We start from the raw sequence: 15,000 nt of genomic DNA on the forward strand, positions 1-15,000 counted from the left end.
TGAGAACTGTAAATCATACAAAAAATACACGGCACGCTGCCAGATGTTCACATGTGTTAGATAAAACAGGCTTGTTGTGGTAGACATGACAGATAAGAGAACATTAATTCTCCGGCATTTTGACTAGAAGCCATTACGCTATCCATCTACAGCAGCAGAATCCCACAGCATTATTAGGTTCACAGTTATTAGGTTCGCTTAAACATTGAAGGTCAGCATCAGAGGTGACCATGCGTACTTACAGACCCTACGTCAAACACACACGCTGTGTAATTCCCGGAGGGATCAAATATGTTTGGGCAGCATTATGTGGTGCAGTTCCACCCCATTCAAACTGATATAAAACGATAGGAGGCTTCAGTGCTGCAGACTGCGATCGTGCTCATCCGCTCACATTCGGGAGCAAGTCAGTGAGTTTCCATCCATAGAGGATCTCCCACAAGACCAAGGGGGCCAGTGTCTGACAGCTCACAGCCATTTAATAAAACCGAATCCTCAGAACTCATTGTAATGATAATGTTGTCACAGTGGGTGCTCAGAAGAAAAAAAAGCCTTTGAGATAATGAGAGAAGTGCAGTTTGTGTGGCACGTCGGCGTACTCCATCAGAGCAGAATCCCCACAGGATGAGCTGACTGAGTTCAGCTTCTCATGGAGCTCACGAGACATGATGTACTCATACAAGGTTTTTTTTTTCCCTAAATTCGCTCTGACTCGGTTATCCAGAGATTAAGGACAACTGTATAAACAACCCATTCTGAATGTCTACGCTAACAGCAAATGACATTTCCATAAAGCATTTGCAACTCATAATTGAAAAGATTTCAGAGCTTGAAGCGTTACTTTAACAGTAATAGGAAAATTATGAATTGTTAATGACTGGAATTAAATGAGCACAAACTGCCTTATCATAATATCTGTCATTTAGTGTATGGTGTACAGTGTTTAGCGTATAGTGTATAGTATGTAGTGTATAGGTATGAATTTAGTGTGCATGCATGTGGATCGTTTGGAAGCCTTGAACAAATGTAGACAAATCAACAATATGTGTATATGAAAGTATGGAGTCACTTGTTTATGTAATGGTGTTACTGCACACACACACACACACACACACACACACACACACACACACACACACACACACACACACACACACATTATTGCCCTTGGTGCAGTCTTTCACTCACATTGGAGTCCAGCAGGTCGATGCTGTCCAGACTCTTGCTGCGGTGGATACGACCCTTGATTCTACGCAGGGACGGTTTGCCCTGCACCGAGCTCTCTGAGTCGGCCGCGATAGACAGCGAATCAGGGGTGGGGATGTAGGTGTGGACCCTGGGGTAGTACCTGCGGAGGTACAGGAGGCTGCGTTAGGCACTCGGGGAAAGCCCTGAGTACTGGAGGGACAAAAAACATAAAAACAGGGTCAAGGTCAATGTGAAGAGAAGATCTTCAACTTACACAGCTGGTCCGTATTTATCTTTTTCGTGTTTGGGAAAGATCCTGAGAGAGAGAGAGAGAGAGAGAGAGAGAGAGAGAGAGAGAGAGAGAGAGAGAGGAGGGAGAGAGAAAGGAGGGAGAGTGAGAAAAACAAATGACTATTATGGTTAGTTTGAAAAATCAATATAATGCATAAATTGGTTAATATTTTAGAATATAATTTTTTTTTTTTTTATAATGTAATGGAACAGAGCCTCTCAAAAATTTATTTTAATAAGTGTACAGCATCCGTAGTACAAAGCACTACAAATCTATATTTAATGTCAATAAATTTTGCATTTACAGTTATTTTATCCGTAAGCACAGTGACAAGTATTTCAAGTATTTCCTGTTTTCCTATTGTGTCGTTACTATCAAAAGATTTAGTAAATATTCAAATAAACATATTGGCTATTCAGTGACTTTCTAGATGCAAAAAATTGTGATAGCAAGGGAATATCTGTGCACACTGTATATATATTTTTACCATCTTCCCACATCCAGTAAGAACATTCCACACATATAACATAAATAACGTAGTACATACGTAACATAATGAAGGCATGCAGTCATTACGAACGCCATTTAAAGCACATTCAGCATCCCTCATCTCTTGTAAAAAGTCCCTAAAGAGAGTCTATGGAAAATGTATTATATTCTATTAACAGGCAACATATATAAATGTAGGATTGAAAGTTGAACAAATGAAGAACGGAATTACAAAGCAAAGGAGCGTTTCTCGGGGATGTGTAGTTTTTTGACCCCGTTGGGTATTATGGTATTTGGATCAACTGCGCGTAACTATTTCAAAGGTGAAAAATAGCCAAGGGACACAAAGTTCTAAACTCCTCTTAACACTGTTAACTTGTCCGCTTGGCATCCCTGAATGCACAGACATGCCTGTCTGTTTTACATATTAAGATTCAATTTCACAAGGAGCATCAGTTACAGAACAATAATACATCTGTTATAATGCGTCAGTTACTGTGTATACCAATAATACATCAGTTATCTGTTATAACATACCAGATACATAATGTATAACAATAATTAGATATAGTGTATACCATTGTGAATATACTCCTTAATTTTTTTATAAAACATGATTTATAGTATACATTTTTTTTATTGCATACTTGTTTTAAGAGGGCCAAGACCTAATGATTTTTCTTGTTTTACCTGTATGCATTCACATATTACTATCATCCACAATAATAACAAACAGCCATTATATCATAAATTCTCAGAGTAGGCAGAACTGCCTGAGTAATATTGCATAACAACCTCCCAGGGGATGTGAATGTACATACTGTACCTCAAACACCCCTGAGAAAATCAAACCTGCCCTGCTCTCCAAGCATACAGAGCCAAAAAGTGTCAATCAATAAGGCTAAACTATTTTCTTGTCATACTAATGCCACACACAGTCATTCTTAACTTGTTTCTTAAATCTCCGTCATCAATAATTTGTATCACATCTGTTCCGTCTGGACTTCACTTCATCTCACATTTGAGGCCATACATAAATTATTTATGGAAACTCATGAGATCACATCTTAGTCTTAGTTCAATAACAGTAAAACAACAATAAATCACCCATGTCACCATCTTAAAAACACAGTGGAAAAGTAGGATTTGTCTGCAAAATATATTGGAAACGGCACGCTCATTGAAAGCCTATGCAGACAGGTTAAAATAAGGCGTGTAACTGCAACAAAATCACGCAGAATTTCTCTACAATAAACTAACAGTAGATTTTTGATATGCTGCCAGTGGTCAAAGAATTTTGACCTTTGCTCTTTGGTACTACGGCACACAGACAGACAGCATGTGGAGGACTTGCTCAGGGGCGTTAAAAACGATATCCACTGTCACAACGCACAGTGCCAATGATAATGAAGATCAATGATAATGAAGTGGAAGGTTCCGGAAACATACTGGGGTGCTATGACAGATTTATAACAATACTAGTAGATGTAAGGGGCAGTCATGGCCTGGTGGTAGGGAACTGGTCTTGTGACCGGAGGGTCGTGGGTTCGATTCCCAGACCTGAGGCCATGACTGAGGTGCCCTTGAGCAAAGCACCTAACCCCAACTGCTCCCCGGGCAACGGGCTAGGGCTGCCCACCGCTCTGGGCACGTGTGATCCACAGCCCCCTAGTAATCACTAGTAATCACTAGTGTGTGTGTGTGTGTGTGTGTTCTAACTGCACAGATGGGTAAAAAGCGGAGGACAAATTTCGATTGCCACAATTGACAAAATATGGCACATTTACATAAAAAAATTTTTTTTACATTTATGTAACCCATTGTAATACAACAAAGAAACAACCACGAGAGAAAGACGACCAAGACTTTGTCAGAAATGTTAACGTTATCCTGAAGAAAACAGAGAAAGGTTCACCTTCAGTTCACCTTTCACATCCAAATGTGTTAAAGGCATGTAGAGAAAGACCAGAGAGGTGTGGTATATATAGAATAAGGTGCATGTGACTGTGCTGGACCCAAGCCGGGCTGGTGTCGATGCCGTACCTTTCTGTCAGATCTCTGATTAACTGTCAAAATGACAGTGTAAGCAGATGCCTAATGTTATTACAGCACAAAAAAATGACACGAGGCGGTCAGTAATAAACTGTGGTGGCTCACGCAGTCCTTGGGCTTTTTCCTCATGCGCCTTTTGCAGCTATCACACGCAATTAGCCTAAGCAATGATAAATACTGCAAAATCAGCAAGCCAGCATGCTGCACGTAGTTCCATACCACTGGTCCTGATTTTATAGAGAGCTCTTACAAACGCGAGACTGATTGTCACTCTCTTAACCGTGTGCTCACTCAACCGTGCACTGCTATCAGCACTATCTCCTCTGGTATAATCACAAGCATTAGCGTAACTCTTGAACAGACCAGTGCAGGCCCCCAGGCTAAGACTGACTGCAAACAGGACACCGGGAACCAGTGCAGTCAAGTGTACTCAGCCCTAACTGACCGCAGGGTTGGCACAAGAGGCCTGGTCTATTAGCATCCTCGTCACCCACAGTTGCTGACTCCAGGTTAATTACTCAGACTTTAATAAAGAAAATACTTGTTTTATTTTAATAGAGGGAGCAATGTGTAAATTATGACATTTGTGGACACATACATGTGTTAATTACATGTACGTGTATATTACATACATGTGTAAATTACATATACGTGTAAATTACATGTACGTGTAAATTACATATACATGTAAATGACATGTATGTGTAAATTACATATACGTGTAAATGACATGTATGTGTAAATTACATATATGTGTATGTCAGCGAGTGAGTATAAGTGTCAACTATGCTTCACATCGACTGAGGGGAGGTACGTTGCTACGTTACCTCTGTCACACATGCGGGTAAAAGGGTGTGAAAATACTATGAAACCACCGTGAAAGCGTTAGGGCAGGCAACGAGAAGTAAAGCTAATCTCTGCCAGCTTATACCACTTCATAAGAATCTCCTGGACAGTTTTTAGGACACATTGAAGGCTGTTGCATAATTGTGAATATTACAGGTAAAATCTAAGAATACTTTCTTTTCTGCAGTCCAACAGCTTTGAAGCTTTCAAAAGACAAATTAAAAATTTACAAAAAATGCACTTAAAGATTGCAGAGGTGGACATTCCAGGTTCAGAAAGTAAAAGTCCTCACCAAGATTTTGCTCAGGCTTCCTGGATTGTGTTGATTCCACTAATTTTAGCTGCCACTAATTAGAAAATCCAGCAAGCTTGAGTAAAATCCTGAGTTTTACTTTCTGAACCTGGAATGTCCAGATAGTGGCGGTTTAGTTTCATGTTGAACATACATGACACAACAGCCACACACTCACCCTGAACCACACACTCACCCTGTACCACACACTCACCCTGTACCACACACTCACCCTGAACCACACACTCACCCTGAACCACACACTCACCCTGTACCACTCACTCACCCTGAACCACACACTCACCCTGCACCACACACTCACCCTGAACCACACACTCACCCTGTACCACACACTGACCCTGCACCACACACTCACCCTGAACCACACACTCACCCTGTACCACACACTCACCCTGTACCACACACTCACCCTGAACCACACACTGACCCTGCACCACACACTCACCCTGTACCACACACTCACCCTGTACCACATACTCACCCTGTACCACACACTCACCCTGTACCAAACACTCACCCTGTACCACACACTCACCCTACACCACTCACACTACACCACTCACACCCTGTACCACACACTCACCCTACACCACTCACACCCTGTACCACACACTCACCCTGTACCACACACTCACCCTGAACCACACACTCACCCTGTACCACACACTCACCCTGTACCACACACTGACCCTGAACCACACACTCACCCTGAACCACACACTCACCCTGTACCACATACTCACCCTACACCACTCACACCCTGTACAACACACTCACCCTGTACCACATACTCACCCTACACCACTCACACCCTGTACAACACACTCACGCTACACCACTCACACCCTGTACCACACACTCACCCTACACCACTCACACCCTGTACCACACACTCACCCTGTACAACACACTCACCCTGTACCACATACTCACCCTACACCACTCACACCCTGTACAACACACTCACCCTGTACCACACACTCACCCTACACCACTCACACCCTGTACAACACACTCACCCTGTACCACACACTCACCCTACACCACTCACACCCTGTACAACACACTCACCCTGTACCACACACTGACCCTGAACCACACACTCACCCTACACCACTCACACCCTGTACAACACACTCACCCTACACCACACACTAACCCTACACCACTCACACCCTGTACAACACACTCACCCTGCACCACACACTGACCCTGAACCACACACTCACCCTGTACCACATACTCACCCTACACCACTCACACCCTGTACCACACACTCACCCTACACCACACACTAACCCTACACCACTCACACCCTGTACAACACACTCACCCTGCACCACACACTAACCCTACACCACTCACACCCTGTACCACACACTCACCCTACACCACTCACACCCTGTACCACACACTCACGCTACACCACTCACACCCTGTACAACACACTCACGCTACACCACTCACACCCTGTACCACACACTCACCCTACACCACTCACACCCTGTACAACACACTCACCCTGCACCACACACTGACCCTGAACCACACACTCACCCTGTACCACATACTCACCCTACACCACTCACACCCTGTACAACACACTCACGCTACACCACTCACACCCTGTACCACACACTCACCCTACACCACTCACACCCTGTACCACACACTCACCCTACACCACTCACACCCTGTACAACACACTCACCCTGCACCACACACTAACCCTGCACCACACACTGTGGAACCACACACTGACCCTGAACCACACACTCACCCTGTACCACATACTCACCCTACACCACTCACACCCTGTACAACACACTCACGCTACACCACTCACACCCTGTACCACACACTCACCCTACACCACTCACACCCTTTACCACACTCACCCTACACCACTCACACCCAGTACAACACACTCACCCTACACCACTCACACCCTGCACCACACACTCACCCTGTACCACACACTCACACTGTACTACACACTCACCCTCTACCACACACTCACCCTGCACCACACACTCACCCTGTACCACACACTCACCCTGTACCACAACCTCACTCTGTACCACACACTCACTCTGTACCACAACCTCACTCTGTACCACACACTCACTCTGTACCACAACCTCACCCTGTACCACACACTCACCCTGTACCACAACCTCACTCTGTACTACACACTCACCCTACACCAAACACTCACCCTGTACCACACATTCACCCTGTACTACACACTCACCCTACACCAAACACTCACCCTGTACCAAACACTCACCCTGCACCACACACTGACTCTGCCTGAATATGTTGTTAATACTAATACAGCCTGTTTCTGAACACCACTGGATCTCCTTATAATGACCTTTGCACACTATCAGGACACCATCAGGACACCATCGGGTCATTGCGCACCATCGGGACATTGTGCACCATCGGGACACCTCCTGTGTGTACATCCTTTACCTCTTTTGCAGGTTGGACGTTCAGAGGTCCTCTGGTAGAGAGTGGACAGATATAAAACCCCAGGCAGGGAGGCTCACCTAGGAACAAACCGAATGTGGGAACTCTCAAAGAGGAGAAATTAAATGCTCTCTGGTGGAGAATCAAAACAACACAACTCAACTTCGCTCATATTGAGCAGTAAAGGAATTCAGTAGCATTTTTTAATGAACTAATATATAATTGTAGGTTATTGCCATAGATGTAAATGTATATGTACATTTTTCTGTTTCAGTTTCCCTTCTGAATCAAATCTTTGAGAGGAGTCAATCAGTTTAGGTACAGTACCTTTGTTGTGCTTACAGTACTCAATGTAACCCACTGTACTGATACAACAGTGATGTAAAACGATAGTGATGCTATGTTTTCATACCTATGAATAATTAACGTTTACACAAACAGGCCCTGTGCCAAGCATCCACACATCATGATGAGGATTTCTCTGCTGATCTTAAGTGCCGTGTCTTCAGCTCAGACCTATGGAGACTGAGCATGTTTTTTTTTTATACTTTTTAGGGATTCTTCACGTTAGCTGTTTAAGCGTAACTGTAGATTCTGTGCATTTGCTTGGTTGATTTCAGTGATTTTGAGGTTTCAGCAAATATGTCCCCCAAAGAAAGAGGGTTTTCTGCTTTCAAAATTATGTCGGATGATATAAAGTGAATACTAATTTTAAGCAAATGGGGAAAAAGCATGTTATATAGTGTAAATGATCACTGATTGCATGTTTTCGGTGGTGATTAAATTGAAACTAAAACGCATTACTTGCTTCTCATTAATCAGAAATATGCTTTATCTAGGAAATAACATCAAATTTTGTTGACTTTACTGTCCCCAAAGACAGAACGCCTGTAATTATAAGAATCCTTAAGGACAGATGTGTGGTTTTCAAAGATACATTTTGATCACTTCAGATTCATCACAGAGGTCTATCAAAAGGCATAAAATTTGACTTATCTTATTTCTGCACATTAATTGCTAGTCCTTAACTAGCAAATCCTTTTCAGAGAACATTTTATGGGAGGCCATAGATCTGTTACACCAATTTGTATTTGTGAAAGAAGGTATAAATACATTTTGCTATTAAGAGCAATCATTTTGCCCAAGACTGCGAAGGCTTGCCCTGTAATGAATTATTTACTGTGTCTTCCAGTTCATTTTTCACCCTGTACTACTTCAAGTTTAAGTTCGTGTAATTAAATATAATCAAACACTTGTAATAACGTTTTAGATTTGCACTTGATTCATCTTGTTTAGTAATTGCTCGCAAATTGTGCTTCATTCCACAGTATTCTATTGAATTGTACTGAAGCACTTATTCTACCTCTAGCACTGAAGCTTGGCTCTGCCAGTGTCTAGGTTAAGGGTATTTTTGGACTCTAACCTATTTATGCTAGCTAAGGATACTTTAAGTAGGCATCTAAAGCCCTTTTGTAAGTTGCTTTTGTAAGTTGATAAGTACGTCTGCTAAAAGCCATAAGTGTAAATGTAAATATAACGAGTGTAAAAAAATTGAGGCGTTGCATATTTCAACAAGAGATGGTTATTAAGAGAGATAATTTACATATTAAAAGCAGGTACCATGATTTGTGAGGAGTGATAACACCAAGTTCCTTAATACTAATGCACTGCAAAAGAAAATGTATGGCTGTTGGAGATAAAAGTTCACAATGTCCTAACACGCAGACAGCAATACCAGACCTACAGAATAGTGTAGAAAGATAACATGAAATGGCTATATTCATTCAATAAAATGTGAGGTGGAAATAGAAAATAAATCCAATTTTATATTTTACTTTGAACTTTGTTGGGCTAAGGGGGAAGAGGGTTTTGACTCAGTGTGTGTGGAATCTGAAAATCTTGGTGCCCTCCCGTAAAAACTTTAGTCATCCACATTGAAGGATGTCTCTGTGCTGGCCACTGATGGATAATTAGCTTCCCTGTTTCCTTTACACCCACAGTGTAATCCTGTGTAGATTATAGACACAGTCTTCTCACACACAGAGATCTTAGAGGAACATTGGTCACAATTAAGGAAGAGCCCTAATGAAAATAAAGAACAAGCTGAAATCAATCAAAGGATTCTGCAAAAGACAAAGGGCATGAGAAACAGACAGATGTCCTGTGTTAATAGAAATGAGCGTGAGAGTGACACACACACACACACACACACACACACACACACACTTTTCTTAAATGATGATGACAGACTGGACACGGACACATGGAGTGTGAGGAAGTTATTGTTGAGTTTTTAATTTTAAAATACAGCGAGCACGTGTTCATGCTACAAACATTTATATTTGGCGCACACAATGAAATGGGTTGATGTCATGGTTATTGGTAACAGGAGAGTGATTTATGAATGAATTGCACAAGACAGGACAACTCGAAATGAAAATAGTAGGAACAAAAGCCTGATGAACAAACGTACCATTACATCATACTCATGCAATCGACCCAACACGATTCACTTGTCTGTACATTAAAAAGATAAATACCTGCTGGTGCCTACATGGACTGTAAGCTGCGCTACATCAGTACTGCCCCAAAATGACCGTGCACACACACTCACAGACGCAGTATCGTAACCAACTTGTACTTGCCTACAACACCGTGAAAGTGTGTCCACAGGTCGACCATAAGGTTTGCCAATACAAGCATATGTCCATTTTGCTGATGGTCCGTGACCCTGCGACTACGTCGGCCTACTCCTCCTTTCTCAACGTATATCACATAATAATCCGCACCGAGGTTCATACTCACCACATATGTTTCCTGGGGGGCAGGCTACGGTCTCTGTTGATGGCTGTCACACCTAAGGCCAGCTGCATAACAGTTATGTATTTCTGGTAATTCACCATGGTATTTATTCACCGCTTAAAAAAATCCAAACCAAAAAGGAAAAAACAACAAGACAGGTGCAATATTTGAGCTCTCCTTCTATTCTGTGGCATCCGCGTCTAGCGCATCCTCCTCGTTCACCACCACATCGCCATTTCCAGCGCAGACGAACTGACAGGGAAGACGGTCCCCACGGAGGTCGGAGAGAGGCACCACGCCGCCGAGACCCATACCTACACCACCCACACCCACACTCCGCTCGTATCGCCTCCAAACACACACCGCTCCCTTCGCCTTTAGTCAGGAAATACTCATTCTCTTCCCCCGCCTCGCAGCGCGACGTCTAGACCAAGCTGCCCCGCACGGTCTCTCTCTCTCTCCGTGAAGCGCTGCGGAGTCCGGGCGTCCGCTGTGGTGAGGTGGGGAGAGCCGTGTGGGAGGATATGAGGCGGGGTGGGGGGAGAGATGTGTAGTGAGAGGATATGAGGTGGGGTGGGGGGAGAGACGTGTAGCGAGAGGATATGAGGTGGGGGGAGAGCCGAGAGGGGGGAGAGACCAACGCATAAACGCGACTATCTTCACGCTTTTACCCTCAGAGTCAACACGCCCGTGAAAAGTGCTCGAGTGTCACTATCCAACATGACATTGCTATATAAGGTAATATATGTAATAATGCACCCTCTCATAAATACGCCAACGGCTGTGAAATCTGAGAAGTCATTCTTTTATTTATTTTTCTCCTCAATATGATTAAAGCTTTTTGCTTTTGCCGTGCACCGAAACATATGAGCCATAAACATTAAATCAAAACGATCCATGCAGATCCATGAAGCAGCTCAGAGAGCTTAGACTTGTCATAAAGCCCCAAGCAGTTTCTGTTTGGCAGCAGGCTTTTTTTCTCATTAGCTGGAATTAAGAGTGAAATTTACTTCATTGACCCTTTTGTCTGCATTTGATAATTGGAGGAGTTTATAAATCCAGGTAATGTTATACACCTGTCCAGGAGGTGTGAAGCTCTGGTGAGATTCATATTAGCCTACGTGTAGCCTAGTTGAGAATATGTAAAGCACACTATTTTACAGTGTTACTATACATGTTTTTGTAAATAGGATTTTTATATTGTATAGCATTTGCTTGCATATTGTGCTGTATTTTAATTGATAGGAAATCTAAATAAATTAATTCAGTTGGTTTAATTATTATTATTATTATTATTATTAATAATAATTATTATTATTATTATTATTACTATTTGTGACACACATTATGTGAGCAAATTAAACTCTAGGTTAATTTTTCCTAAGTAATATTACTCTGAATTCCTAAACCTTAAACCTTTTAAAATAAAAGTTTGATATTTTTGCAATATATTTCATTTTTTGCATTATTATTTTTTGTTATTGTTGTTGAGGTGGTTATGTTGCAGTGCCATGACAAACAATGATAATTTATGCTCCTGAAAGTGTGTGTGTCTCCGAAGGCAGGTTCATACCCTCAGGAGTGTAGTCATCACACAACTGTATGCCCTCCTCTATCTCACTACGTTGGACTCCGTTTGAGTCAGAGAGATATAAGCCTAACTGTATCATCCGTTCAGTTCTAAATGAAGAGGATCATTATTTTGTGTGATTTATTAATATTTCTGGGACCCTAACTGTGAGTAACTGGAAAGAGATGGTTGAGTTCTGAAACTGAACTCATTTTGCCTTTTTGTTTTGTCTCTAAGATCATATTAGGCTTCCTGCTTCTGACTGTTGGTATTAAAACATCTGCATTTATTTTGCTTGTTATTCAGTGTGGAATCGGCTGCATAAAAATGACTGTTTCCTTCATAGCCCCAGTGGTTGTAAAGCAAATGCTATTCATCATTACTGCTAAATAAACATTATTTAAGAAAATATCCCGGTTGAGTAATTGTCGTCTGTTGTGACTGTGTTAAGGAGTGCGTGTCAGCCCTTGAGAGTTCTGGTGGAGAGCTGTGGAGAAAAGAGACGCTAGCGTGGCATGCACGAAACAGAAATAGTTCATGCTGAATCTATTTCAAGTGTGAGCGCAATTATGCTCATGACGTCAAGTCATATCAGCCTGGTAGCTCATGCCCTAGAATTTTTGTTCTCTTAATCAAAGGATAATTAGAAAACTCTTTTACACATGATGTGCAGAAAATGACAGTGTGGACAGTATCAGTAAAGTAAAAAAAAAAACAACAGGCTTATTATAAACTATAGCATAGGCACAATGTTCTAATATGTCATCATTATGATAAAAATAAAAAAACGGCTGCAGTAGAATCACATTTCTACTTCTGGATCAGTGAGCGTTTGCACACCATTTCCACCTTATTCCATCTTATTCGTCTCCATTAAGCATCCACCCATGCGGTTGAAGCTCAACGACTCCACCCCGTCATTTGATTAAAATCAGAATCAGAGTCAGAAATACTAATCCCAGGGGAAAAGTCAGCAACCCTCAATCTGATGCACAAGACTGTGAAGTGGAGCTGAAACGTGTCAGTGTTTGTGTGGAGGTGCAGGACGCACACGCTCACGGAGGCAGGGCTCCGCAGCTTTAGCGGACGTCCGTGTTCGGAGGGAGACGCTCGGGCAGCCCTGGGTCAGCTGCAGTGCCACCACTGCACTCTAAAGACCCGGCGGATCCGGTCATCCATGCTTGTGTTCCCACTGCAGTACTATGACTGCTCATTACAGTCAAGGGCACATGTGCACACACTCCCACCCAACACATCTACACTCACCGTTAACACCCACACACACATATAAACACACGGTTGTACTCACAGTAAAGAAATACACACACATGCATATACATGTGCAAGGGAATGGAACCGTGCGTCTTCGTTTGCCTTTCTAAAGGGCACCTGCTGCTCGAAGGGGGGACTGCAGGTTTCGAGGATGAACTTATCACCACAGGATTACAACAGCTATAGTAATGATCTCCTATCTCTTAAAGTTCTAAAGTAAATTGTCCAGGTCTGCTTGTGTGGTTCTATACTTGGGAGTCACTTCCTGCTGTATCCGATGCTGCTTGTGTCTTTGTTAAAACCTTCACCAATGTCGTGTGGAATACATTTGCAGTGCGTTAAGTAGGACAAGTGAGGACTGCCCTCTTTCCCCTCTCTGTACCCTGCTTCTTCCACACGCAGGAAAAAGGGAATCAGAAACTGTTTGCAGGACTCAAAGCCAATTCCCCAGGGAGAAAGCTGGACCTGAGTGTTACAATTCGTCTTCAGGTGAAGTACTATGAGTTGTGGCTGTATGCACCATAACATGTGGAGATACTAGAAGTGACAGAAATTTTCAGACAACACACTCACTATAAAATATGCTCTTGCTCTCATATATATATATATATATATATATACACACAAACACACACACACACACACACACACATATATAAATACACAAATACATACATACACACACACATTTCCAGGCACACTTCGGTGACATCCCAGAGTCGTCTCTGTGTTGTGAGGTGAATCATGAGGGAGAGGACGGCCTGACCTCAACCTACCCCCTCATTTTTCCTTCATTTGACCTGACAGATCAGGATTTGGTCAGGTTATTTTTACCTGTCATGAAGTGAATTTCATTTTACGGTCTCTTTGAGTAGCACTGTGAGAGTAATATGAAACTCTAAAGTTGACATTCACTATGCAGACAGATTAAAGTCATAAGGGCTCAAGAGCAAATGTGCTAATGCAAAGCAGACAAGTTCTCCTTACATTCTTGGGTCACGATCTTCTAATGTTGGATGGAAACTGTACGTTTCAAAAACGATTTGAATTAGTGGGACCTATGGAGAAAACGCACACTTATCACACCAGAAGTACCACTGACGGGTCACTAAGTGCTTACACAAGTGTCAGAGATGTTTCGGTATTTGTTACTCTGGGTGTGGTCTACTGTTCCTCTGTCTCCAGCCCGCCACCTCCCATGGATCTCCACCCACACCTGTAGCTCATGGTGGACTCATTAGGACCAAAATAAATGCTCAGCAATAGCCAAAATGTCTTTGAAAAGTCATGCTGGTTGTGTAGTGTGATCGTGTAGTGTAGTGTCTGCAGCTTTTTTGGTTTCTGAGTACTAGTTAAGTAAGTAAGTAAAACTTTATTTATATAGCACTTTTCTAGAGTAACTCACAAAGTGCTTTACAAAAAGGCTTACAAATACAATGCAATACAGTATAATTTAAATACATTATAATCCTATAGATAAAAAATGTATACACATCAATATATAAATACACAAATACACACAGTAAAACACATTTGATCAAAGGCTGTCAAAAGCAAGAGAGTAAAAATGTGTCTTTAAACGTTTTTTAAAGCCCTGAATTGACTCGGAGAGTCAGATCTCATTAGGGAGATTGTTTCACAATTTTGGGGCAAAAACTGCAAAAGCCCGGTCCCCCTTTGATTTTAAGTTCGGGGGACAGC

At 42.3% G+C, this 15,000-nt stretch overlaps 1 protein-coding gene across 1 annotated transcript in view; it reads right to left on the reverse strand.

The window, feature by feature from the left end:
• The window catches only part of LOC143513960 (uncharacterized), a 13,613-nt gene extending 2,584 nt beyond the window's left edge, over positions 1-11,029 (reverse strand). Inside the window, exons 1-3 of the mRNA XM_077004641.1 lie at positions 10,461-11,029; positions 1,463-1,504; positions 1,189-1,348 (exon numbers count right to left, since the gene is read on the reverse strand). Of these exons, the coding sequence (XP_076860756.1) occupies positions 1,189-1,348; positions 1,463-1,504; positions 10,461-10,558 (300 nt within the window). The 5' untranslated portion in view covers positions 10,559-11,029. The remainder of the gene's footprint in view (positions 1-1,188; positions 1,349-1,462; positions 1,505-10,460) is intronic.
• Positions 11,030-15,000: the final 3,971 nt, after the last annotated feature.

The sequence above is a fragment of the Brachyhypopomus gauderio genome, chromosome 5 (genome assembly GCF_052324685.1).
Source record: "Brachyhypopomus gauderio isolate BG-103 chromosome 5, BGAUD_0.2, whole genome shotgun sequence".
NCBI lineage: Eukaryota > Metazoa > Chordata > Actinopteri > Gymnotiformes > Hypopomidae > Brachyhypopomus > Brachyhypopomus gauderio.